We start from the raw sequence: 27,849 nt of genomic DNA, 5'->3' as shown, positions 1-27,849 counted from the left end.
TCTGGTCTAGTTAACTGTCTTCCTATTGCATGGCCACAAGGAAAGCAGAGCTGACAATACCTTAACAATAAAGGAGAGGGGCTACTTTGTTTCCAGGGCTTAGGGTATGACATAAATAGGGTAAGTTAATCACCTAGAATACAATCCCAGACCTTTCAAGAGGGAATCACCAGAGCCTCACCATGACTTGGGAGCAAACTACAACTGTGCCAAGCAACCAGGTATAGTGATCAACTCAGGTATAGTGGTTCAAAGAACAAAGACAGGCAGCGTTTATTTAGTACCTAAGCACCAGCAGCCATTGTACTAAGCACTTGTGAAGTATCTCCAAAGCCCTGCAAAACCTGAAACCTTATTAGCTGACACATTCACTCGCCAGGCCAGCACTTTGCAAGCTCTTTTGTGGGTGTAGACAATGGAAAATTTCTTGCAAGCAAAATCTTCCACAGAGCACCAATGTGAAGAGCCACTAAAAGCATGCCTAGCTACCCTAGTGACAGCTGGGACTGACATCTCACATCCTCCTCCTCCTCCTCCTCCTCCTCCTCCTCCTCCTCCTCTTCCTTCTCTTCCTCCTCCCTGATACCACCAGAGAACCAGGGACTCCTGGGGTTTCTGTGACTGTCCTGTAGCTAAATAACCAAGAGTTCTGACATATTTAATGCTTACAATGAGGTGACAGCTATCATTCATATTATCTTATAAATGGAAAAAGCCAAGTTGTAGAGGAGGAGATAAGTGACCTGTGGTTAAAAAAGATCAGAGCTCTCTGGAGTGGTGATGTTCTCCTGTAATCTCAGCACTTGGGAGGATGAGGCAAGAGGATTGCAGGAGTTTGAGCCAAGCCTGGGGTTTTTCAGCAAGACCCCGTCTCAAAATGGAAACAATAAAAATTAATTAAATCACAAAGCTAATTGGTTTAAAAATAAGGCCTTACACCCAAAATCTGCCAGGCGCCAAACCCACTGCTCCCCATTGTTCCAGCTGCCTCATCTACAGGTATCTCCTTGCATAGGACATATTTGGACCAATTCCGTTTCCATCCAGACTTTCCCAACTTGGACCAATTTATCGCTGGCCCGGCCCGTTCTCAGCTCTCCAAAGCTGACAGACAATTCACCGCATAGCTTTCTAACTGGTCCTGTTTGACCAGAGGGTACTATGTATATGTCAGCCATAGGAGCTTAGCTTCATCCACAGCGTTTGAGATGGATCGTCCCATTTGTTCCTCACAACAGTGCTTAGTAGGTACGACTGCTGTGTTGCTCTCTCCCTCCCTCCCTCCCTCCCTCCCTCCCTCCCTCTCCTTCCCTCCCTCCCTTCCCCTCTCTCTCTCTCTCTCCTTTCCTCCCTCCCTCCCTCCCTCCCTCCCTCTCTCTCTCTCTCTCTCTCTCTCTCTCTCTCTCTCTCTCTCTCTGTGTGTGTGTGTGTGTAAATAACCAAGCAATGCAAAGATAATATAAGGTAAATCATCCAATTGGTAATGGTGACAGAATCTATCTTGACAAAAGTGTGTGCTGGGTTTGCTTTTATTTCCTTCTGGCATCTTAACATACTTTGATCCCTGTTGTTAATGAACTTGACACCTTGGCATTCCAGACCTTTTCATTTCTTCATGTTTTCGTTTTTGCCTTTTGAGATAGTCATAGGTGTCATGGCTGGCCTTGGACTCCTGATCCTCCCCCTCCACCTACCAAATGCTGAGATCATAGGCCTCTGGGCTCAGATAATTTTATTCTTTTTGGCGAATATATACTAAATAATAGACATAAATTATAACTTAATCTACGGTAGTTTGTGAAACCCGAATTTGTACCTAAAGAGAATTCTTGAGTTCTGTAATGGCTAAACAACAGTGTTAATTTCTAGCCTTCTGTCCCACTGATGGTGACAATTTTGGAGCCTGTACAGGCTAATCTCCTAAGACTTGGAATTATAGGACTCTATTAAAACCTCAACTTTGGTTGAATTTGAACTATGACCTACCACAGGTAATGGATTTTGCTAATGTCTGTTCTTTGAACATCAGTTGGAAGATGCCTTTGGAGTTATGTTTGTTTCTGCTTGATTATGGTTGTTTTTGAAGTAATAAATAAGAGAATCCCCAACTCTTGCCTTCTAGAACCAGTTCACATTAGGAACTGACTGTTTCTGTAGTGTAAATTTAAATTTTAGCAAACCCATAGACTCTATCAGATTGAATCAATTGCCTCGGATCAATTATTGCTAAACTGGGGTAGGGGGTGAATTACTAGAAAACTCTCTCAAAGACTCCATAATCTGTATGACTGTATTCATTTTTTTCCACAAAAATATTTTGTATGCCGTTCTAGCTTCCTGAGTTTATTTTGTGTTTTTTTTCATATTACCATGTTACAAAGGAAAAAAAATTCCCCTAGAACTGAATGCAAACTAAAGAGTAATCCTAGGTTTTAAGTTCTATGAAGTATTTATTAAACATTTCCCAAGACGACTGTGACAAGTTCTTAAATTTTAACTGGTATCTAATGAATGTAACCTGGGAAAGTCTTTACTTCCTTTTAGCCCATGTTTTATCTACTTTCACATAACATAAAAATGCCATGGCCTGGGTTATTTATTTAATACATTACCTATTTGACTTAGGACTAGTTAACTATTTGTTGTAGGAACTGCTAGGTCATACTTGACCTTAAGAACCTACAACTTAACTGGAAACAGTATTAAGATAAGATTAAACAATATATATCATATCAAATTACTCATTGTGAAGACATCATCTTATTTTAGTCCTATCTTTTTCTTTTTTCTTTTCTTTTTTTTTTTTTTGGTTTTTTTCAAGACAGGGTTTCTCTGTATTGTTTTGGAGGCTGTCCTGGAACTCACTCTGTAGACCAGGCTGGTTTTGAACTCAGAGAGATCCGCCTGCCTCTGCCTCCCAAGTGCTGGGATTAAAGGCATGTGCCACCAATGCCCGGCTAGTCCTGTCTTTTTCTATTTGTGTTGTTGTTTTGTTTTACATAAATGACTTAGATAAGATGCAAGATGCACTTGTTCGATGCCTGGAAGGTTCAGTCCTGGAAGTCAGAAATGGAAGAGCAATATAGTGAATGTTAGAAATAATAATTTGGTATACATTGTGCTCAGAAGAATTAACAAATTGTCGTGAACAGGAGCTAATGTAAGTTCCTGTGTTTAACTTCCAACAGCTTCAATATAGGACAAAAAAAAACCCTGTAATGTTCATGTTCAAGAGGCTTGCTGAGTATCAAACACCATGCAGGCCCAGGGACCTCACCTCCTGATGTATCTGCAAATGTAGTCTCAATAGTCTATAGTGTATATAGCTCAGGGAGAAAAGGTGCTTGCTGACAAACTCCCATTGAGGATAGATAACGCACTTAGGAAGGTCCTGTTTCATAAAACAGCTTGTAGAAGTGAGGCTGTCTGTGAGTGGCAGGGAACCAGGCTACACAGAAATGTTGAGTAACCACAGGATGTTTAGTCTAGAGAAGAAAGATTATGGGACTTTGATGGTTGTTTTCATCATTTAGACAACTATTGTGTGACTACAAGAGGAATCTTGAGACCTATTGGGGTTATTTCAGTTGGCCAATAGGATGAGAACATGAGAGAGAGAGAAATTCATTTTGATGTCTTCGGAAGCCTGCCTCTAAAGGTTTCTCTGGCCATGAGCATTCCAGAAGCTGGCTGACAGCCCGGCCTATAGAGAAACAAGATTTTGCCAGTAATTCCAATGACTGATCTTTGAGGACTCCTCTGATGCTACTTCTTTTGTTCTTATTTTCCTAAAGAAATGGGAAATAACAACACTTTGCCTGTGTCTTCCTGAAGCTTTCAAATCTACAGGAATTTTGCCAGAGCACACTGCATAGTCCCATCTTTCCCATCTTCCCCATCTCCCGTGGCTGCAGCAACCTTGACCTGGTTAACACCATCTGTTATACTTGATAGAGTCTACTCACAGCGAATCTGTTCCAACCGTGATCACATACTGCTGAGCCACTTAATGGTAAAATGATAAGTAAGACCTGAACTGTGACTCCATTGGTCCATCAATCAGACACACAAATGTCGTTGCTGAACAGAGTAGTCAAGAAAGTGGAGGTCTTGCCTCAAGGTGAGGTAAACAGTAACAGGAGGCTCTCAGACCAGAGCCCAGGGTGCTCAGAGTTTCCACTTATAGCCTGTGCTTGACATAAGTGTATTGATTCTCTGAGAAAATGTCAAAGGAAGGGAGGTGTCTCTTGGTGCCCAGCTGCTGCCCTGATGTTTACTGTGGCTGCATCTCCTGAGCTTTGCAGTTCAGACTAGCATCTCTTGAACACCTGCTATGTTTATCTAAATGTTCCCAGATGTCATACTACAACTAAGAAATGAAAATGACTCCTCAATTGCCATTTCTATTGTCACCTTCTGACCAGTCCATGCTTGGAAAACAAAATGTACAGTTCTACTGGAAAAGACTATGATAAGGAAGTTGCTAACACTGGAAACTAAAGTCACCTCCTCTTTTCTTGCCACATATGTGGTTTTGGCACCATATCAAAACTGTCTGAGGAATCACTGTCTAGCTCAGAGGGCGTGGTCTCACTACTATATTAGTTTAACAGACATATATACAAGGCTAGTTTCAGTTGTCAGTAACCAGAAGTCATATGACAGTGGGAACAATGTATCATGCTTTTAAGTTGGAACTGCCTACATGATCTGAAAATTATCTGCCTACTACCAATAGAAAAAAGAGTAGGTAAAACCAAGACTGAAACTAAAATAGGATTTGTTGTGTGACTGATGAGTCACCAGGAGATTACAGAAGTTCAGATAATTACTATAGTGATAACTCTTATGCAGTGAAATGACAATCTTAGCAAGCTGAAGAACCATCACCCTAGGAGAAAATGAGATAAAAGTATTGTGTCTATGAAAGTATGATGAAAAGTAGTGATTTTTCTCACAAAGCAGCTGCCTTCTACCAATCTACGGCATTGGGGGGGGCAGGGTGATGCTGAACAGCTGGTGATGACGAAGATGATGGCTCCAACAAAGAGGAAAAGCAAGAGCCAATTCCCAGTTTCCAGCCAGATGAAGGATCCACCCACTATTGTGTTTAGATGATCAGCCCACCCAAAGACTGGTTGGTGCCCTAAGAGTCTTCAACAACCCACTTTACAGTAGATCTTTCACTTGTAGGAAGAGCAATAGATCACAGCTCAGCTGTGCTTTGGTAACCCACTTCCATCCTGTTTAGCCCAAATGCATAATGCATTTTAACAGAAGATGGACGATGAGGCTCTGAAAACCCCACTCCGCTGCTCAGAGTTGAACGCTCATAATGACTGCATAACCTATCACTGTCTTGCTTTAACAGAAGAGGGGACTAAGACCAAATGCTTTTAAGGAAGTTGTGTAAATCTTCGCACAGGTGAAAATGAGCATAGGAGATGTTTTATCTAGATGGACTAACTCATTCCAGAGTCTGATTACTCAACTGTAAGGTTCTGTCACTGATCTGGTAACAGTACATAGGTAAAAGCACTCCCAGGAGGCAGGAGGATGAAGGTTCAAGGTCATCCTCTACTACCCACAGAGTGAGTGAATTCAATACCAGCCTCAGCTATAGGAGACCCTGTCTCAAAACATTAAAATAAGTAATCAGGTGCCTACAGTGCATGGTGCTATATTGAGTCGTGTGCTTGTGCATGTCCGTGTGCGTGTGCGTGTGTGTGTGTGTGTGTGTGTGTGTGTGTGTGTGTGTGTGTGTGTGTGTGCATATATAGAGAGAGGCGTGGTGAGAGAGAAAGTGCATACCCTGTATTGCGTAATGATGGAGAGATAGATGTTCTGGAAAATGTCTCATTAGACAACTTTGTTGTTATGGACACTATGTAGTATATGTGTACAAACCTAGACAGCACAGCCTACCACACACCTAGATGATACAATATATGTACAGAATTTCCTGCTTCTCTCAAAGCCATCAGAAACCAAAGAATGCACAAGAAAAAAAGCAATGCAGTTGAGAGGTACAGTAGCTATGATATGCATGCAGCGGCTGCTGGCCTAACATGGAGTACAGTTTTCCAGGTGACTTTTAAAATTGAAGTACAAACTTGATAACACTAAGAAGCATAGTGAATAGTCATTTGTTATTATTATGCATTATTAGGGAATGAATGTAATTACAACTATCAGCAGGTGGGCTTGTTGGAATCACTGTCATCATTATCACTGACCTATAAGTAATACACATCATGATATGACATTGCTGCATAGTATATGACTGTATTGATATATTAAACTTCACCAGCCAGGATATTTAGACACAGGTAAGAAGGGTAGTGATATATATATTCAGCTAGTCTACATGTTTGGTGTAACACGTTAGTTCTAGTGTCATGTCTAGGTTACAGTGTTATCAGGTGTCAGCAAAACTGAGTTATTTTTTGATCTCTTCCATGCAGGGGTGGCATGGTTCAAACCAGCGAGCAGTATGAATTTGTGCACCATGCCCTGTGCCTGTATGAGAGCAGACTTTCACCAGAAACTGTCCAGTGATTCCATGAAGATTTATCAGAGCGTTGATCTCATGGGTGATTAATGAAATCACCTACTTAAGGCTCCTAGAAGGAGCTCCCTGCAGCGGATGAGGAAGCTTTAGCACCAACCCGAGGAATGGACTGTGGAAGATCTGGCAACATAAGAGATTGCCAACCCTTTGTGTATAGGAATGCGTTTGTAGGCATCCCCTAAATTACTTTGAAGGTCCTATGCTGATGGAGGTATGATAATTTCTCACACAGCATAAGGTGGATTTTGTTTTGTCCATGTTGGTTATCTGCCACACAGAATCTGTGTGTGTAATATTCAGTGACTGTCATTGTGATGAGAGGAAGAGCTGCTGAAGATGTCACTATCGTGTGTTTAGGTGTTTTAATGTTTATAAAGTCTGTCTTGTGAATGGACTGTCAGCTGTTCAACTGTTCCAGTTTAAGTGCTATTACCTATCTCAGTTACCAGAATCTTGCTGCTATTGTTGCAAGCGATTAATAACAGATTTTTAACAAATACATTTTTGTTTTTGAAAAAAAATCAAATGCAGTAACTATTTTATATGGAAATGTGTCTTGATAACATCTATTAAATATGTATTTATAGTACTTCCTATGGATCAATTACAGAGCACAATAGCTGTCATTGGATACATATATATATACATATATGTGTGTGTGTGTATATATATTCTATTATTAGGCATAGAGGTGGCTTCTGTTCCACAACTCTAACCACTATATTTCTACAGTGTGACTTGTTTTACTTTAAAAAAAGGATAAACAAATTTATAATAACTATAAAGTGTCTATAATTTAAAATACATTTCTCTCTTCTACTAAGAAGGGATTTTTGAATATGCTGTCTACCTGGAATCTCTCTCCCAATAAGAGGCAGCTGCAACCTGTCTCATTCCCAGAAGTCTTTCTAAGGATACTGTCATGCATATCCTTACATTTCTAAAAGGTTTAATTTCTCAAGAGACAAATGAAGGCAAAATAACTATACCCAGCAAAAATGAGATGTTCTGCTCATATATGAATTTTTGATGCAGCAAAGTTGAATTTGTTTCGTACTACCAATAAATGCCTCTTAACACTAAATATTGAGTGGAGTATATTCTTTTCTTACCCTCATTTGGAAAAAGGCCATCATGTAGGTAAACTGAAGTAGGTAATGTGATGGAGTTAATTCTAGTTGTTTCCTTCTCCAGGGTATTGATGCTTCTCTCCAAAGGGAATCTTATAATCACTGGAGAGATAATGAACTAAAAGTGCCATCATTATGTGGTTTTCCTCATAGACACCAGCATCTCATTATACAACCAGGACATGTTTATGTCTTTCTATCACTTGTCACAGACCCCATAAATCACATGGCTTTTGTATATTGGACAGAGTCACATCACCTGAAAAGAAGGCATGGCGTAGGAAGACTCAATTATCTGACATTACAAGTCTCTTACTCCATCTTGAAGTTAACTTGTCATGTGCCAAAGGGATGGCAGGGGAAGCTTTCTGGGGGGGTTTAATCTGGCTCCTGGGGGTTGGATCTACATTTGAAAAAGAGATGATCATTATAGCTTCTTTCTAAGGAAACAGACAGAAGGACACTGGTGTAAAGCTTCCCCCAAACATTTCAATTGGAGGAAGTGTGTCACGGACTTTTCCCCTCTCCGTGAAGCTCACTTCCTTCCTACTCTTTGCCTCTCTTATCTGGGAGGATTTTTTCCCCCAACTGAAGCATGAACCGTTGTTAAGTGGAAAATGGAGGCTGAAGTTTACATGGCGATCCTAACCTGCCTGATCCTCGGGAGCTTGGGTGAGTGGGTCTGCCTCAGTTTCCCGGAGGCATCGTCTCTCTCAGTGTTAGCCCAGGAAACTGTGTGCCTTTTGAGAGGCATCTGAAATAAGGCAGAATTGGAGGCAGATCTCCTTTGGCAGTGTAGCCAAAGACGATGGGGAGGGGGGGATGGAAGGAGACAGCTCCAGCCACACTGCTAAGATTTCTCTCCAGAAGAAAATAAGTGTTTACCAAGCGCCTGGGACAGCTCAGTCCCTGAAAGGATGGCCCTCAGAGTGAGGAGCCTTGGCAATCATCTTTCATCATTTATATGTAACAATTTACAGCATTCTCTATGCTGTATTTTTTTCCAATCAGGTTATACTTTTACTTTCTTCTCTATTAAAGAAAAAAATATATACAAAAGGAATATGACTAAACAGAGTGAAGAAATATGTTTTCTTTGGAAGTTGTCATTCAGAAGGATGGAATATTTCCATGGAAAAGCTAGGTAGTTGAGGTTAAAAACTCATTGAAAATCATTTCTGAGCCTGAGTATTTTGCTTCCTTAATGTGATTGTTTTAAAAACTGGGCATTTAGTATTTAAGAAATGTTGATTTTTTAATGTGTTGGTATTTGGTGGGAAACTATAGGCACTGTCACAAAACCGATGCTGACCCACAGTGCATCAGGAACATAGCCTCTGGTAATCAATACTTCCATGGTTTGTTACCAGCCACAAATTGTGCTTCAAAAGATGGGAAATTCCGTTGTATCTTTTTCTTGCAATAAATGTGTCCAGTTTTTAAAGTATGTATTCAGATTATGCAACTCATAAACAAATATTTATTTACTCTGGGCATGTAAGGACTGAGAAGGAGGTGTCTCTCTCTTTTATATAATGGAGCAGGGCTATGATATGAAGAGGAACAAATGGTTACAGGGTACCAAGTTCTGTATTTAATTGACTTGGATAACACATACATCATTCTGTGTGTTGTCATTCCTCATCCAATGAAAAGCCAGATTCCTTGGATGACTTTGTTTCTTCTTCAAGATCTCTTTCATTTTTCCAGTGGGAATATGTTCTCACTCAGCCATACAAGAGTTTAACAGTGGAGTGCTCTGTATAATGTTCTGACATTCTTTTGTTGTTTCTGGCTTTTTGCTTTTCTGTGGTGGTTTGATTGGTTGGCTAGGGAGGGTTGATTTCTTGGTTTCTTGGTTGAGTTTGGGGGATGTTTTTGGTTGATTGGTTGGTTGGTTACGTGGGGGTAGGGTGATTTGCTGTTTGGTTGCCTTAGGATTTTAAGTCTCATAGGCTAAGTCTGAGATTATGCAATTGCAATGCTAGAAAGACCAGAATATAAGTAAATGTGGTATATTTAATTTGGCTGGCATGTGGGCAGGTGGTTCTGCTATTCAATGGCCCTTCTATGGTGCTTCATAAGTCTCTCATCTTCCAGAGGGGTTCCAGATAGTCCATGTCCGTAAACAGCAATGTCTTTCTGTAAATCAGAAAGTGATTATGGGCTCATGCGATGGCACCAGCCAGAACCAGCAATGGCTGTCGACCGAGGATGGGAAGCTTCTTCATATTAAATCTGGATCGTGCCTGGGCATCTCCAACTCTTCCAGGGGTCCTTTCCGACCTGCAGTCTCCACTCCCTGTGCCCAGGCACCCCGATGGACCTGCCATGACCAGGAAGGCTTCCTTGAGGTGGAAAATACCTCTCTCTTTCTCAAGAAACAAAACCGTAAGGTGGTGGTCAGGAAGATCAGTAAATACCTCGATAGCTGGATGAAATTAGACACCAACAAGGAGGGGAAGCTGGTCAATGAAAGCCTCTGTGCAAAGCAAGGTGAGTGAAGCCTTTCAGAATCAGTTCTGGAAGTCATTCTGCTAACTCTCTGGTCTTTGCAAAGCCCAGGGAGAGTCATGTGCTCCCATCTGTCGCCTTTGGAGGACACATACATTTACTAACAGAAGTGTACTAAGTGGTACCCAACAACAGAAAACTTCATTATCCTCATATGCAGTTTCATCTTCTCTTGAAATTAACTGTTTTCATAGTGAATCTGCTCCTCCATAAAAGGTTAGTTCAGGAAGTCATGAAAGATAAAAATCCCTGAATCACAGTGCACTGAGCCTAAAAGAGCCTTAAAGACCCCTGGGAGTGTCACTTAGAAAGGAATCCCCATAGAGAACAGACTGAAGTTCATCAGGGTGTAACACATTGTCCTAAATCTAAGTTAACCTCATGTCTAGTGTACATCCCTTATAAGAATGCTGCCCAGGGCTTCCCATGCCTTCCCTGTGCTTTCCCAGTCCTTCCCAGTACTCCCCAGTTCTTCCCAGTGTTGACCTAGTGCCTCCCAGTGCTGATCTGCCCAGTGCTTCTCAGTACTTCCCAATATACCCCCGATTCTTCCCAGTATCTCCCAGAACTGATCCATTGGCTTTCTCCCAGCTGGTTGTATGACAAGGCCATGGCAGAAAAACAGAGCTTACTAAAAACCCAGATTTCCAAGATTCCTTCACACCTTTCTTTCTGCACAACTACCTCAAGATCCAGAGTCAGGCACTATGCACCTGTACTAACGCTAACATGGGTCCATAGTCCTTCTTGAGGGTCAGCATCCATTGACCCTCTGAGGCTGATTTGAACTTTTCAACCATGCTAATCTTTAAGCAGTGTTCTGTCACTCGGGCATATGTTAAATGAGTGCTTAATTAGATACTAGTGGAGGGTCTTCTGCAATAAACATGGAGGCTTATGCTCTCAATTCTTCTATCAGTTCTGACTGAGCGAAGAGGGTTAAAATACAGTAGGCAATTAGAAAATTCAACCCTATCAGAAAATATGCAGCACAGAGAGACAATCTGCACAGTTTCTTCCCTGTGGTTGATTTGTCCAGGTCTGTCCTGAATGACACAGAACCACGGTAAATATAACAAGTTGTACTCTTTTTTATTTTGTATTTTCTGAGACAGGGCCTCTCTATGTAGCTCTGGCTGGCCCTGGAACTCATTCTGTAGATCAGGCTAGCTGCAAACTCACAGAAATCAGCCTGTCCCTGCCAAGTGTTGGAATTAAAGGCATATGCCATTACCACCCAGGGACAGTGAGACCTCAATCATGCCAAGCTTACCTCCATGCTGCCTGCAAGGCCTTGGTTCTTCTGAGACCAACTCTTACTGTGTAGCCCAAACTGGCCTAAAACTCATAAATTGTGGGTCTTTCTACAGAGGATCCCACCTCCCAAGTGCAGAGATTACAGGTGTGCACTGCAATACCCAGCTTAAATCAGCATGAAATTAATTATTTTATCATTATTTGAAAGAATTTTATCATATCTTTCTTATTTAAAAAATTAGTTTTCATTTTACATACTAACCCCAGTTCCTCCTCCCTCCCCTTCCCTACCCCTATCCCTGATCCACTCTTCAGAGGGAGTAAGGCCTTCCTTGGGGAGTCCACAAAGTCTGGCATACCAAGTTAAAGCAGGACCAAGCCTGTCTCCCATGTATCAGAGGCTGAGCAAGGTGTCCCTCTATAGGAAATAGGCTCCACACAACCAGCTCATGCACCTGGGATAGGTCCTGGTACCACTGCCAGCCCCAGGACTTGTCAATATCTGGCTACTGAAAAAGCATTTCTTTGAGTCTACTAATGCTTCTTTTTCCATTCCATATTAGCTGGTCTGTTCTGCTTTTGTATTTTACTGTGCTGTGTGTTGGTATGAATTTTTATTTATTAATTTTACTTTATTTCCAGTTGGATATTTATATGGTAACTTAGGCAAGTATTTGTAAGTGTGCCCTTTATTTCACTGACTACATTTTCTGAATGATCATTTCTTACTACTCTACTGTAATTCCCATCTTTTCTCCCTTCATCCTTATGGGGTCCAACACTGTCTGGAGTGTGTATCTGTGTGAAACACCATCCCTTATATTCAGTTTCATTGTTAGCTCGCTCACATAGCTCACTCACTTCTAATAGATTATTATATTTGATGTCTCACTCCAGAGTAGAATGCAGGGTAGAAATACTAATACAGTTAAAGTTTCTTACCACAAAAATGATATTAGGAGAAACTAATTTGTTTATTGTTCTTATTGTTATACAAAGGTCTTGTATCTCAGTTAATGATTATTTGTGAGTCTGATTATTAGTGTGGGAACATATTCAAAAGATGGTCTTGACCTGATGAAATCAACACATATCATTTTACAGGTGACCTTGACCTAACAACTTCAATGCAAAAATGTTTTAGAGTGAATGCAGGATACCCCACTGGTCTTGAATTATGTCCTAGGAAGAATTTCCCTATAATGTGAAAACAATGTAGTATCAATGGCACAATAAGAATGTTAAAAATAGCTTTAACATATTGTTCCATTGTGTAAGAACTTTTCCTTGCCACTGCCAAAACATCTTCCTTTTTCATTAATTGTGAAATGTCTGCATACTTCCAAAAAAATTGGAAGATATGGACACCAAAAAATCTAAAGATCTACTGTTTTTAGAATAATTGCATGTCTATTCCAACAGAGTTCATCAATAGATAAACTAACTTAACTTTGAGAGTCTTGTAAATCTACAACAAGGACTTTCTTCCCATCTATTTTTATAAACTCCCAATATCCACATGAAAAATTATCACAATTGCTGGTTTGTAATGCCTTTATTCTTAGAAAGTGGAGGGAAGTCCTGGATGAAATGACAGACTATGGACACCCCCATGGAAGAACTCACCCTCCCTGGGGAAAGGAGGGGGTATTAGGTGGGTGGTGGGAGGGAGTGGGAGGAGGGGAGGGAAAGGGAAAGGGACGTGAGATTGACATGTGAAGAAACCTTGTTTCTAATTTGAATTTAAATTTAAAAATAAAAATTTTTAATAATAAAAAAAGTGGAGGGAAGGGAATGGAGTCCATGTCTAGCCTCAGCTACATGAGACCCTGTCAGAGAAGGGAGATGGGGAGGGAGGGAAGAAGAGAGGGGTTGATATCAGGACTGTATTTGGTTCATAGTGTATATATGGCTAAGGCTATAGCCTAGAGTCACCAGGGAACCTTAGAAATGCAGAGTCCTGGAACCCACACCAAACCCACCAAACTGCAGTTTCTGGAGAGAGGCTACAACAAGCAAACTTCAGAGGTGGCTCTAATGCAATTATCTTAGCATGCTTTAAAGTTCACAAAACATGGAAATTGGATGTTCAGGCTAAAATTTCTCTAGCTTTTAAATAGCAAACGTTAAAAATATGGACATGAATTAAAGAGATACTGGATATAAATATTTCTTTGACAAAAAAAGTAAAAAAGGGAGGTAGCCTCAAATGTAAAATGTGTATGTTTGAGTTATTTTAAAAATACATGAGATGATTAAAGACAATTGCAGCAGAAGGTTGAGATTTTCCTCCATATAAAAGCCAAAAGTGTAGTTGGGTTGGTTTTTTATGTTGTTTGTTTGTTTGTTTTTTCTACTCTTTTGGAGGCCTGCCACTCAGCTCCCAGATAAATACATGACTTATTCCAGCCTTAGCTTAGCTTGGCTTGTTTCTAGGCAGCTTTTTAAAATTATCCTGTTTCTACTTAACTATGTTTTGCCTCTTGGCTTTTACCTTTCTTTATTCTATATATCTTTCTTTCCTTCTTACTCCAAGCCTGGCTTGGCTGTGTGGCTGGCCCCTGGCTTCCTCCTCTCCTTTTTTTTTTTTTTCTTTTTTCTTTTTTTTTTTTTTTGCTCTTCCTTCTCATTCTTCTTTTTCTTGAGCCTAAGTTTCTCCTCCTATCTATGCTTTCTGCCAGCCAACCCTACCCATCTTTTCTCCTGCCTCACTATTGACCATTCAACTCTTTCTTAGACCAATCAGGTGTTTTAGACAGGCAAAGAAACACAGCTTTACAGAATTAAACAAATGCAACATAAAAGAGAATGCGGCACAGCTTTGCATCATTAAACAAATGTTCCACAGCATATACAAATGTAACACATCTTCAACTAATATCCCACAACCAAATGCTGTATGTGACTGTAACATCTGCAGTGGGTTGCAGAACAAATCTCCAGAATGTTTGATCGTTTATCTAGAGAGTCCAGTGTCATCCAGTGATTATATGTGTTGACTAATTTTTATTTAAGTTCTTATAATAAAAGCTTACCAGCCTTTTTTTGGTGAAGGAAGCACAGCCTGGCACACAAAGAATGCAAATGCATACTAAGATTGATTTGGGTTCTAACATAGTAGTCAGGCATCTGTACTGGCCTGTCCTTGGGGTTCTGACAGGATACACCCTTAGCTTCAGCCACTAAGAGCACAACCTGTGCACATTCACTATGTTCCCTTTTAAAAGGGCCCTGCCCACCTCCCATCCTTCTCACTCTTTCTTTCTCTCCCTCTCTCTGTCTGTTCCCCTCTCTCCCTTTCTCTCACCCCTTCTTTTCACTCTCTCCCCCTCTTTACTTTCTCCTCTCTCCTGCTGCTCCTGTCTCCAGAGACTGGTCCCCCCTTTCCCCTTTTATGATTCTTTCCCTAAAAATAATAATAATAATAATAATAATAATAATAAACCTCTGCTTGAACCCTGTCGCATAGCATCTTTCTTTCGTGCACCACTTTTCTTAAATTATGACACTAACCCCATCATTACTTTTTCAAAAGGGCCTGGGAGCTAAAACTGTATTAGGTGGTCCTTCACTTACAGAATCAGCTTTGGGCAAAGCTGAGAGCAACAGAGATGCTGACTTCCATACGCTTTGCATCCCTACACTGATGGATGCTTTTTGAAGGAAATATCTAAACTCTATACTCTGGACTCAAGACTGAGAAACTAAGGCTGTTTCTTAAGACAAATGTGCAGAAGTCTTTGGTAGAATCATGGATGAGTTTGGTGTGAGATAAAAAGAACCTTGAGATAAACCTCTCGTCTGTGTGCAAAGTGTATAACTGTGGCACACAGGCAGTGACAGTGTTAAATGATGTGAAAGGGAAAACAATGACACATAGAGAAAGAAGCGTCCAGAAAGCTATCAAAGTATGAAACTATCAAAGTGTAGATTGGGCAGATATGTAAGGAAAGTTACAGACAATACACATGAATACCCACTTACATTTGAATCTAGATAGATTTGAAGTATGTTAAGATAAATAGTAAGTATATGGTATGTAATATAATTCTTCAGTTGCTTACTAGCACTATATAAACATACTCAGTTATACTGAAACATTATTACCTGAACTTCGAGTTTAACTGGTGTCGATACTTCTGTTTGCCGAATCTGTCCAAACCTATCTATGTACAAAATCCTCTGCACTGCCCTTTGCATCTTAAGGAAAGAATGCCTAATCACCATGGTTACTTTTTTAACTTTTTCCAGATTATGTATTTATATTGTGTTAAGCCATAAATGGACCTTTTCTGTCATGAACTTTTTTGTCCTGTAGCCCCTCTTATTTACATACATTGCCATAAGAAATGTGCTAGTTGGGTAAAATTAGAATGATAGGGAATGAGACTCGAAAGAGGGATAAGTAAAGTTGAATGGAAAGTGTAATGAATTCCTTCTTTATGAGGGGATACTTGGCATATAGCAGTTGCCTAAAACGCAGCTGTTTTACTAAATATAATTAAATAAATAATGAGAAGTAAAGCAGTAGCTCTGAGTCTTAAAGCCCACACTCTTCAAAGTTAGTTACCTGATTTTGACAGGATTTTGTGGGGTGAAACATCCAGACACACATATCAACCAGTTATTTGCAGAATTTTCCAGCCCTTTATTTCGAGTGACTTTGTCTTAGAGTATTGTTACACAAAGGCCATCAGCAGCATCACCTGGGAGCTTGTCAAAAAAGTTAAAGGCAGGTTTTTATTATGGTGAGGTGAACCAATGTTTGTCTGTTTTTCAATATGAAAAGTCATCCCACCTGCTCATATATCCTAAATCACCAACTGCTCTTTCAAAATATATCTAACTTAAAAAATACAACAGCCTTGCTGGGCAGTGCATGCCTTTAATTTCAGTACTCAAGAGACAGAGGCAGGCAGATCTCTGAGTTTGAGGCCAGCCTGGTCTACAGAGTCAGTCTAGGACAGCCTGAGCTACACAGAAAACGTGTCTTTAAAAAGAAGGGGAAAAAGAAAGAAAAGAAAGGAAAAGAAAAGACAACAGTCTCGTGATTAGAGACTCACATAACATAGCATCAGGAGATAGTATGTTATGGTTAGACACAGGAACAAGACATTCTGATGTGCGGATTGACAGTCAGTAGTAAATAGCACTGAATATTTCAAAGAACTAGAATGAGATTCTAATATTTACACCATAATGATTGAAAAGATCCACACTTAGAAAGCAGAGGCAAGATGATGAGGAGTTCAAAGTCCTCTGGCTATATAGCAAGCTCAAGATCAAGCTGAACCATATGATAGCCTATCTCAAAGCAAAACCACTTTATGTGAAGAATTCACATAAAATTCATAAAATGTGAGAATGATTTTTTCCACTGTCCTTTCTTCCCCTCAGCTGTCCTGGGGACAGAAGTCTCAGTTCGGATTGCTAGAAACTCGGCTGCTCCACAGATCCCCACTACTTTTAATACCATTCCATATAGCTCAGAACACATTAGGAACAGCACTGAGGCATTCCTCCGGAACACTGCAGGGACCTACAGTCAAAGCAGCAGCAAGAGAGATCTCCCAAGTCTGCACACAGCTGGAACTATGCACACAGCTGGAACTACGGACACATCCTGGAGTCCTTGGACTACTCCACCTCTCCTCAGCACCACCACAGAGGTAAAAGGAGAGGGGGCGGTAAGGTCATGAATGGTCACAGGAATCCCTTTCCTGTTCAAAGTGCCCTGGGCACTAAGAAATCAGTCAGTTTGTTTCTAAACTGCAAATTATGCATGAACAGATTTGGCATGATGAGGAAACCTTTGAAATCTCTGCATCTTGATGAGATAGAGATAACCGGGCTTGCCATGCTGTACCAGTACTCTTGTAGATTGGCATCTTATGAACCAGAGTCAGGATCCATGGTCTTAAACATAGCCGAAAACAAGTAGATGCCGAAGCCAGCACTTTGCAGTTCCAAGCCATTTGTGCTCTAAGGGGCAAGAATCACAGAGCAGTGGCAAATCCAGAATCACTGTAATTGATTGGTAGATAAAGATAAAAGGAGGAGAAACCCTGCCTCGAAAATAAAAAAAAAAAAGAAAAGAAAAGATATCTTAGCCGGGCGTTGGTGGCGCATGCCTTTAATCCCAGCACTCAGGAGGCAGAAGCAGGTGGATCTCTGTGAGTTAGAGGCCAGCCTGGTCTACAAAGTGAGTTCCAAGACAGCCTCCAAAGCCACAGAGAAACCCTGTCTCAAAAAACCAAAAAAACAAAACAAAACAAAAAAAAGATAAGAGGAAGTCATGACACCTTCATCACCATCCCCTGTGTGTCACCTACCTATGATCTTGGCAGTCCCCACGGTGACAAATGAATCAAGTGAATGAAGAGCAGTATGGGGCAGATTGTGGGTGTTACCCAAACACTCCCTCTGTTTTGAGCGTTCATTTCTTTGGCTTTGCTTTCCTCTCGGTGGTTTGAACCATAATGATGGTGTAATTAGAGCAGGTGAGAAGAGCTCGTTTGGAGAACACAGGCATGTCTTGATGGTAGAGCACCAGAGAGCATGGATGGGGGAAGCCCTGCATTAATCCAAAGCAAAAACAAAGAAAAAGTCTACGCTTTGCTTGAGAGTGTCACTCTTTCCTAATAGGCAACCCAAATAATTCAAAGAATACAAAAGCCCAATGACATCCACCCAATTGGATCTCTCATCGCTTTTGCATTGTATTGAGCCTAATATTGCATATGGTCTCCAGACACGGGGCACATATATCATTATTGATTACAAAACAAATATAGTGAGGACATTGAACAACTCCTGGGACTTTATTTTTGGTTCCACTTTTCCATTACCATAAATCTTCCCTCTAACCTACTTCTTTCCTTGCCTATAAAAAGGCCCGGTTGGTTTTTGGTTTTGTTTTTGTTTTTGTTTTGTTTTGTTTTGGAAACACTTTCAAGCATGGTCCTTGATTTCTACCCATTAATATAAAAATCTATCCCAAGAAGCGCAAACTCTAAATCTGCCTTTAAAGGTCAGCTGTGCCTCTCCCATCCCTCCACTTAGGGTTTAAGACAGAGAAAGAGGGGCACAGTTAAGGCTGCTCACTCCTACCTTGACTCCTGCCATTTCACCCACTAATGTGAGTGAGATATTTGCCACTTACTTTTGAAAATGATACTCATTTTGACTGCATATGCCCAGCAAAAACTCATATCCTATTATTAACTTAGTAGAGCATTTCATTCATGTTTGAACTTAATTATCTATAACAGTACAGGAAAAAATGAGTGTATCAAATAAGACACATTGAATAAAGATTACCACAGAAACCTATCTACTTGAATACTAGAAGGTGGTCTTTTAGCATTAAAAAAGGATAGTCTCTCATTCTTCCCAGGTCTGACATTATGAAGCAAGAGTTGGCTAGGCTCTGCAAAAGTATATTCAGAACTATTAGCAACTGAGCTGTTGCAGACATACCACTGGTTGGGTCGATCTAACCCTATATGACGGAGCTCACAGGCTCAACCCCCCCACACACACACACAACAGTATTTGTAGCCTTAGATCATAGCAGATGCAATGGTAAGGATTTTTGTTGTTGTTTGTTTTATTTTGAGTTGGGAGTTTGCTTTTGTTTGTCTGGTTGGCTGGTTGGGGGTCTCATTTCTGGAATGAAACCAGCTGTGGTATTTGTATGCATTCCCAGATGAGGCACTTAACATGGCCAGTATCTCACCTCTGGCTTTCTTGAAGTTCAGGCAAAAACATTGACTCTGCCCTGGAAAGTGAGAGTGAAAAAAACCACACTTTCTCCAAAGGCAGTTTCTCTGAGAGCAGCTTTCAGAATTCTGAACTTTAATCTAGCCACCCTTCTAACCAAATAACTTACGGGAATGGTTATTTTACGCACGTTCATTATAAACTGCTGGAGTTTGAGACTTCAAAAAGTAACACAAGTCACTTACAATTCAAAATTCGTATCTCTTGAGAGTAATTTTGACAATGAGCATCAGAAGAATATAAGAGTAAAATAGTTCAGATGTTGGAAATAGTGTCTAAGTCTCTCTTAGCTGTTTTTGTTTGTCACACAGCATCTTGTTTGTGAAGATTTTGGACTGAGATTCTTAACTGAGTTGTATTGGGGCAGCTGTTTTTGAGTGAAGACTAAGTTTTGTGGCTGGATGTATTCAACCAAAATCACCTGAACAAAGGTTCACCAGTTTGGGGGGAAGAAAGGGAAGGTTGGGAGTGGGATAGACTGGAACGAAATAGAATGGAGGTGAGGGTAACGCCACAGAATGAAGTGGGAGACGGTGGGCTGGGGTGCGCTGGTGTGGAGTGGACTGCAGTGGGTTGGTGGTGTAGACTGTGGTACGCTGGTGTGGAATGGACTGCAGGGGGTTGGTGGTGTAGACTGGTGTGTTCTGGTCTGGAGTGGACTGCAGGGGGTTGGTGGTGTAGACTGTGGTGTTCTGGTCTGGAGTGGACTGCAGGGGGTTGGTGGTGTAGACTGTGGTGTTCTGGTGTGCTGTGGACTGCAGGGGGTTGGTGGTGTAGACTGGTGTGCTGGTCTGCAGGGGGTTGGTGGTGTAGACTGTGATGCGCTGGTGTGGAGTGAACTGCAGTGGGGTTTGTGGTGTAGACTGGTGTGCTGGTGTGGAGTGGACTGCAGTGGGTTGGTAGTGTAGACTGGTGTGCTGGTGTGGAGTGGACTGCAGTGGGTTGGTGGTGTAGACTGGTGTGCTGGTCTGGAGTGGACTGCAGTGGGTTGGTCGGTACTTGGTTCCTCTGCTGGTTCTTCTGGGGCTCACTGTTGCAGCTGCGTTCAGCATGGGCGGTCAGCAGAACTAAGATCAACACTCGGCTCATTTGTATGACTGGCATTCAGCACTGGCTATAAGCTGGCCATCTAGGCTCACCTCATGACCCCTCATCCTCTAGTGAACAATACCAGCTTCCCTTTCATGATGGGAAGTTAGTCCAGCTTCATAAAGGCCAAAGGTAAAGGCTGCAGGATTCTAGAAGGATAGACTCTAGAGTCACCCGGTGCTCATTTGGGCCACATTTGGAGGTTAAAACAAGCTATAAACCAGCCCAGATTCAAGAAATAGGGCAATGGACTCTGCTTCTTTATGTGACCATCAGAAACATCATAATGCAATTATATATATATATGTATATATATTTATATTTACTTATTTTTGGGGTGAACCCATAACCATTAAACAAGACACCATATCTTATCAACATCACCATTGCCGCCATCACCATCTTTATTTTGCAGATGTCTAGCTGAAACACACAAAGGTTAAAACCCAATGACTCGCTCAAACGTTGGAGAAAAATAGCAAGAGCGTACACATTCATATGTGCACATACTCAGCCTCCACATTCTCTGGTATATAACACCTGTTCATCAAGGCAAAGGTCAGGGAAGACATATTTGAACTACAGCTATCACTCTTCATTAAACACACATAATAACCCTAAACTCATTCTTTGAGGATGCAGTGTTTCTTTTCTTATCTTTCCCCTTTTCTCACATCCTCCCGGGCCAATGTGATGGATGCACTTGGCTGTGGAATGCTGAATACTTGGACCAGGACTTGGTTTCAAAGCTCTGTGGCTACTTTCTCTCCCCCACCCTCAACCTCCAGCTCAAGACCGTAAGGGAATTAATAAATCAGATGTAGATGCAGAAATAAAGAGTTAAGGCTTCAGTGTCAAACTCTTCTAGGTCCTGGCAGTTTAAGTTCAAGCGGTACTTCATCTTTGGAGTGGAGATCATGAGGGGCATTCATTTGCCTCACAAGGTTTTGAGAATAAAGAATAAAGCAGTCGGGTTGGTAGGTACTCTAGCAGTACGTAAGTGAGCATTTAGTAATGTTGGCTCTTGGAGTCTTTGTTTTATCATCCCTACCCTGGCTGACTCCAGGCTTGAGGAACCCAGATGAGTTAGCATATTCTGCGAAAATGCTCTAGAAGGGATAAAGTGCTGACTGTGCACAAAAACAAGGTTCCTGGCTGGTTCTGATACCACTATCTGCAGATCTTGCCTAGAGGCTCACTGCCTGCTTCCTCTCCCACCCCACCCTTGTGCTGGCCTGGGGAGGAGCAGCAGTTTCCTCGGTTTGTGAATAGCTATTGTGGTTCTGGGCTGAGCTTTCACAGTTCTGCGCTTCCTGCCATTTGGCCTTCAAAGAGATCATAGCCCGATGGGAGTCTCCAGATGAGTGAAGAGGACAGTGCTGAAAGTACCGTACCTACAAGCCCAGGCAACCTCCTTCCCTGGGTCACTCAGAGTGTGCAGAGAGACACACTGCTGTCACCACTGCTGCATAGGCAGACTAAAGACAGTGTCCCTACTGCCTAGAACAGTGATGCTCACCCTTCCTAACACTGCAGCCCTTTAATGCAGTTCCTCACGCTGTGGTGACCCCCAACCATAACATTATTTCCATTGCTACCTCATGACTGTAACTTTGCTACTGTTGTGAGTCACAATGTAAACATCTGTGTTTTCTGCTGCTCTCGGGTGACCCCTGTGAAAGCATCATTCAACTCCCAAAGAGGTCTCAACCCACCAGTTGAGAACTCCTGGCCTAGAGGAAACCATACAAACCTCCCTGCGAGCACCTACATGGAACTTAGACCGTCTATTATTAATAGAATCAAGTATCACAGACCATGAGACTGATAAACTTATTTTAATGTTTATTTTTATTATGTGTGTAGGGGGAGGCACGGTATGTGCATGTGAGCTGAATTTGCAAAAAAAAAAAAGTCAGTGAAGTCAAAACTCAGAACTGTAATGAGTACGAAGATAAGACAAGACAGATACCCTGGGAAGAACTGCTCTCATCTGGACCTGGTAGCAAAACGCAATCGCATCACCAGGTCCAGATGAGAGCTTTCTGCTGCGGAAACTTCTGTTTGGGAGCCAGGGGTACCCATGTTTCTATCGTGTCTTTTGTTTTAGATCCCTCATAGATGTAGGCCAAGGAGCAAGCTTTCATGTAGCCTTGCTAGTCGCCTGCTGTCCGGGCGGTATGCCTGTGGGCTTCCTGTGTGCTCTTCTTCCGGTGAGATTAGGAGTGGGGGAAGGAAGAAAACAGAGGTATGAACAGAATTCCGCAAGCGCGTACTTTGCCGGTGTTCTGATCTCCGCACAAGTAACAATTTCAGGCATGTCTCTTGATTACTGAGAAGCACTAGCCCTCACACCAGGTTGAGGGGTCTTAGCCCTCCAGAACAACAGCTTCACGGATAACAGTTTCTTCTGAGGCTTGGGGGCTGGGTACAGGAGTCTGTGATGCTCAGAGTTCTAATTCTGCACTGGAATGAGTGGGAATGCTATTTTGTGAAAGATTTATGCAAACTTCTTAGCCAAGCCCTTGTTTAGCGGAAGAGTGTTAAGGTTTATTCTGTCAATGTATGACAGAGATCCAGTCGCCATGACCTGGGGATATGGAGCAAGTAATGAAGAAAAGGGCTTCTTCCTCCAACGGCTCTATAATCTGAGAGTTTTTACATTACATTTGTGGAAAACATGATAAAGCCCTTTGATCTTCTGCTTTGATCTTTGTCAGCCCAACACTTGGGGATCTGAGAGATTCCCTGAGTCTGCCTCACCCAGTAGAGAAGGGTGGGGTCAGGAAGCTTTGTTAAATTAGAGATAACCAAGAAACAGGCAGAATGTAGGACCACTGCGGTTCCATATTCTGATTTTTTTTTCTGAGTCAAAAATCAAGATTTTTTTTTAGCAAGGAAAAGATCTGATTTGTCTCAGTATTGCCGTTTTATTTTGATTTTTAAAGTGATGTTAAGATCTTGTTGTAAATACCAAAAGCCTCTCCTTTAGGAGGAGTAGATGAGGAGGGGGTAGATGGGAAGAGGAGAGGAGGGAGGGGAAACTGTGGTTGGTATGTAAAATAAAATGAAAAAAATTTTAATTAAAAAAAACCTAACCCTCTCCTTTGTGACACCTAGAGAACTCAGAGGGGGAAAATGTGATCCACAGAATATTAAAAATATGTTGGTTTACAATCTTATGTCTCTAAAGAAGCTAAAGGCTTTGTTTGCTTGTTTAGCTTTTCTTTTTTAATTGTTTTACAATTATTTTATATGTGTAAGTATTTCGCTTGCATATGTATATGTGCACATTTGTGCCTGGTACCCAGAGGCCAGAAGAGGGCATCATATCTTCAGGAACTAGTGTTACCAATGGTTGTGAACCCATCATATGGGTGATATGACCAGAACCACCAGGTCCTCTGCAAGAGCAACAGGTACTCTAATTGATGAGTCATCTCTCCAGCCCCGTTTTACTTTTTCCTTTTAAAGTCAATCTTATCTGATGCCATGTTTTATTTATCTACTGTCAAGGATTGGGTGAATAGACTTTGTGAGACTCACACTCTAGCTCCTGAAACCAGTCTACCTAGAAGCCATGCACACACTGATTGCCCTGTGGGAAGCATCACTAGCTACCCTGACTTGCCTTATCTGTGAGCAGATTCATCTCTTGGGTTGGGTAGTGGCAGTTGTGGTGTTAGTGAAGATGCAGGAGAAGCCTTGGAGCTTGAGGAATCGATTCCCTTAGAGTCACTGCTGTCTATAAATGATATGACTGACTACCTGTTATGATGAAGGCTGCGCGATGTCTATTTGCTCCAAGACTGAAAGAAAAAGTAAGAAATTAGTGTGGAAAATAAATACCAAGTGTACTGGCTGGTTTTGTGTGTCAACTTGACACAGACTAGACTCATCAGAGAGAAAGGAGCCTCAGTTGAGGAAATACTTCCATGAGATCCAGATGTAAGGCTTTTACTTAATTGGTGATTGATGGGGGAGGGCCCAGCCCATGGTGGGTGGTGCCATCCATGAACTGGGTTCCATAAGAAAGCAAACAGAGCAAGCTAGAAGAAGCAAGTCAGTGAGCAGCTCCCCTCCGTGGCCTCTGCATGAGCTCCTGTCTCCAGGATCCTGCCCTGTCTGAGTTCCTGTCCTGACTTCCTTCAGTGATGAACAGCAATGTAGAAGTATAAACCAAATAAACCTTTTCCTTCTCAGCTTGCTTTTTGGTCATGGTGTTTCTTAGCAGCAATAGAAACCTTATAAAGACACCAAGAAACCATAAAGATGTGTTGAAGAGTGATTGTGTAGCCTACTGATAACAATTCCCTTTCCCTCCTTCCTTGCAGGATTTAAAAAAATAGTGGTGTGGCCCCCAGTCTGGGTAGCTGTTAAATGCCTCTGGTGCTGATCTACTGAACAGCTCTGTTTGGATACGAGCTAGAATGAAGTGTGAATGTCATTTGGATGTTCTCAGAAATATATTCTCATCCATGGACTTTGTTATTCTTTATTATTACTAAGTACTCAATTCCCCTGGTTTATCTTAATGTTCCTTGTAGAATATTATTTTGCTATTAACAATTACACGTCCTAACATTTCTGACCCTGGGCTGGGAATTGCACTGTGTATATAGTACATGCCTTTTTTTAACCCCTAAAACTGCCCTCCAAATATTTTTGTTATTTCCTGGAGACTCATAATCTAGGAAGCTTATCTAGAAAGATTTCTTTAAGTACTCCAAACTATATCTCTAAATACAGAACAGGATGGTCATGAGGTTTTTAAAAATAACTGTTTCATCAAAATTATGCTTTCTTCTATTTTAGTACTTCTCTATTGAAATTCATGACACTTGGGTGCAGTTTAAAATTGTGTTTTTACCACAATTTTCTACTGAGGCAATACAAAGAAAAACAGAAAAGGACTTGCTATCATGTGATTGACTTTAGTTGAGGCATCTGATTGGTTGTTATGCCTCCTTTAAAAATTATTGTAGTTTCAGAGGTAGAGCATTTGTTTAGCCTGAGAGGGGTCCTGGCTTATATTTTAAGTACCACATTAACTTGGTGTGGTGTGCATGCCTGTGACACTAGCATTCAGAAAGTATAGGCAGGAGGATCAGGAGTTTAAACCCAGCCTTAGCTACATAGATAGATCAAGACCAGCCTAGTTTACATGCAGGAGATTTGAATAACAAAACAAAAAAAACTCTTAAGTAGTTGAGAGTACAAAATGAAAGCAATCAAAATCCCAGCATGATAAACATTAATGGTTGCATGGTTGGTGTTCTTGTGGGACACCTAACAGTAGGAGTTGTGGATGCCTCTGACTCTTTGACCTGTTCTTGGGACCCTTTTCCTCCTAACGTGAGACCTCATCCAGCCTTGATATAAGGATTTGTGCCTAGTATTATTTTAATTTGTTCATGCCATGTTAGGTTTATATCCCTAGGAGGCCTGCTTTTTTTTTTTCTTGAAGGCAAGCAGAGAAGGAGTGAATCTGGGGAGGGGGTGGGAAACTTGGAGGACAGGAGGTAGAGGAAATAGTGGTTGGGATGTAATGTGTGTAAATAATTAAAATGTAAAATAAATCCCAGCATGAGTCAGAGAGGAGCTCACAAGGCCCACATCTAGATGAGGAATTGCTGGCAACTGATGGCTGTTGGTGGAAAAGAGAGTCATTTTTCCCTAGGGGATGGCCATGCTTATAGGTTGTATGTGCCCCTCCTATAGGTGGCTCCACGACCATGCACATATGGACAGCACTAATTGGATTCTTTTTTTTTAAAGTTAGAGTGCATGAATTTAGGAGGGGCTGTGTTAGAGAGGATCCAGGAAGAGATGGAAGGTAGGATGATCAAAATATATTGTATAGATGTATGAAATTCTTAAAGAATAAATTTAAACACACACACACACACACACACACACTTCTACAGACTTGGTGAGCTGAATCCACTCAGAAGCCAGAATAAAAGGGTGTAAATTCAAAACCTTCCTGAGCTACAAAGCAAGTTTGAGGGCAACTTAGGAAGACTCTGATGCAGAAGGAGGAGGAGGAGGAGGAGGGAGAGGAGGAGGAGGAGGAGGAGGATAAGAAGAGTAAATACAGGGTTAGAGTAAAAATCCAAAGCAGAGCCTTTGTCAAGCATGAACAAGCTACTGTAATTAATACCCAATACTAGAAAAAAATTCTTCCTAGAAGGAATTTTATCAGGCTGGTCTTATGTCTAACATTTGATGTTACATTAAGTTGTATCTCCAAGTCTTTTTCCTGTATCATTCACACTGAGTTTTTATGAAGTATTATAAGTATCCAATGCATGCATGATATTTATTTTAAGGATAACTAATTATTGAATTCTAAAATTGCTCAAGACTCTCTGAATAGTCTATGTCACATCTTGGAAACAGAGAAATCAGTGGAATTTGAGAAGAATCAAGAAGGACAAGTTAAAATGAACTTACCTAATAATGAAATTCTGGTTGAGGGTTTATCGCGGAGCATTCCAAACTGTCATTGGCGTTTGAATAGCTCTTCCTCACCAACTAGCTCTGAGGATTTGTTAAAACACAAATTGTTTGCTCCACCCCCTGAGTTACTGATTCTTTAGATCCTTATAATATAGGTTCCTATAGGTAGTGCCCTATAATGTGAATTTCTAGCAACGTCTCAACTAACTGCTGATGCTACACTGTCCTGTAAGAACATGTCTCCTCCTCTTCTTCCTCTCCCTCTTCCTTCATATCTCTCCTATTCCCTTTCCTTTCCCTTCTCCTCATCACATTCCTCCTCTTCCTTCCCTTTGTTTGTTTGGGTTTTTTTTGTCTTATCTCTTCCCATTTTTCCCTTCTTTCCTTCAAAAATCATTGTCTTCCTATTTTATTCTTTCTCTTTCTCCCCATCCCATATTCTCTCTCTCTCTCTCTCTCTCTCTCTCTCTCTCTCTCTCTCTCTCTCTCTCTCTCTCTCTCTCTCTCTCTCTCTCTCTCTCTCTCTCTCTCTCTCTCTCCCCCCATCCCTCCTTTTCCCATTCAGGACGGCATTTAAAGCATTCGTCAAGACCATACCTGCAAGAGCTTGTTAGATTATTTATTCACATAACAACATTTACTTAGCGGCTACAAAGACCCAGTCATTCTCTCAGAAAACTTTCAGTGAGATCCTATTGTATTCTGAATCCTGTGCAGAAAGCAGAACTCTACCCTAAAGGACTTTCTTAAAGGACCAACGATGCAGGCCGTACTCAGACACATAAATAATTAGATCGTTTCCCTGAATTAACCAAATGGGTTGTGAGCAGGGAAGCATGAAAAGATGCTTCCTCCTTATGATGTCTGATACGGAGGAAGGAGTCTTCAAAAATGGACCAGAGACTGGCTACTGAGCACCTGCTAAAAGAAAGCATGCACCTGAAGACAGGAAGCCGGCAGGAGATAGACAGCAAAGCAGAGCCGGGTAACCAAGATCCTGGGTGGGGTCTGTGGCCTTTCAGTCACTCGGGAAGTTTGTTTGCA

At 41.3% G+C, this 27,849-nt stretch overlaps 2 protein-coding genes across 7 annotated transcripts in view; both read left to right on the top strand.

The window, feature by feature from the left end:
• The window catches only part of Ptprr (protein tyrosine phosphatase receptor type R), a 211,154-nt gene extending 203,499 nt beyond the window's left edge, over positions 1-7,655 (top strand). For all 5 annotated transcript variants that reach the window (XM_040754844.1, XM_040754843.1, XM_040754845.1 and 2 more), the window contains one exon: positions 6,465-7,655. In XM_040754844.1, the coding sequence (XP_040610778.1) occupies positions 6,465-6,558 (94 nt within the window). In that variant the 3' untranslated portion in view covers positions 6,559-7,655. The remainder of the gene's footprint in view (positions 1-6,464) is intronic.
• A 605-nt stretch (positions 7,656-8,260) lies between these two features.
• Ptprb (protein tyrosine phosphatase receptor type B) overlaps positions 8,261-27,849 on the top strand; it is a 101,046-nt gene continuing 81,457 nt past the window's right edge. Inside the window, exons 1-3 of one of the 2 annotated variants that reach the window (XM_021233752.2) lie at positions 8,261-8,373; positions 9,802-10,197; positions 16,870-17,141. In XM_021233752.2, the coding sequence (XP_021089411.1) occupies positions 8,319-8,373; positions 9,802-10,197; positions 16,870-17,141 (723 nt within the window). In that variant the 5' untranslated portion in view covers positions 8,261-8,318. The remainder of the gene's footprint in view (positions 8,374-9,801; positions 10,198-16,869; positions 17,142-27,849) is intronic. The other variant, XM_013121544.3, reaches the window with a different exon arrangement.

This window comes from Mesocricetus auratus, unplaced genomic scaffold (genome assembly GCF_017639785.1).
Source record: "Mesocricetus auratus isolate SY011 unplaced genomic scaffold, BCM_Maur_2.0 Super-Scaffold_100011, whole genome shotgun sequence".
NCBI classification, from domain to species: domain Eukaryota; kingdom Metazoa; phylum Chordata; class Mammalia; order Rodentia; family Cricetidae; genus Mesocricetus; species Mesocricetus auratus.
This window is presented reverse-complemented; position numbering and strand designations above follow the sequence as displayed.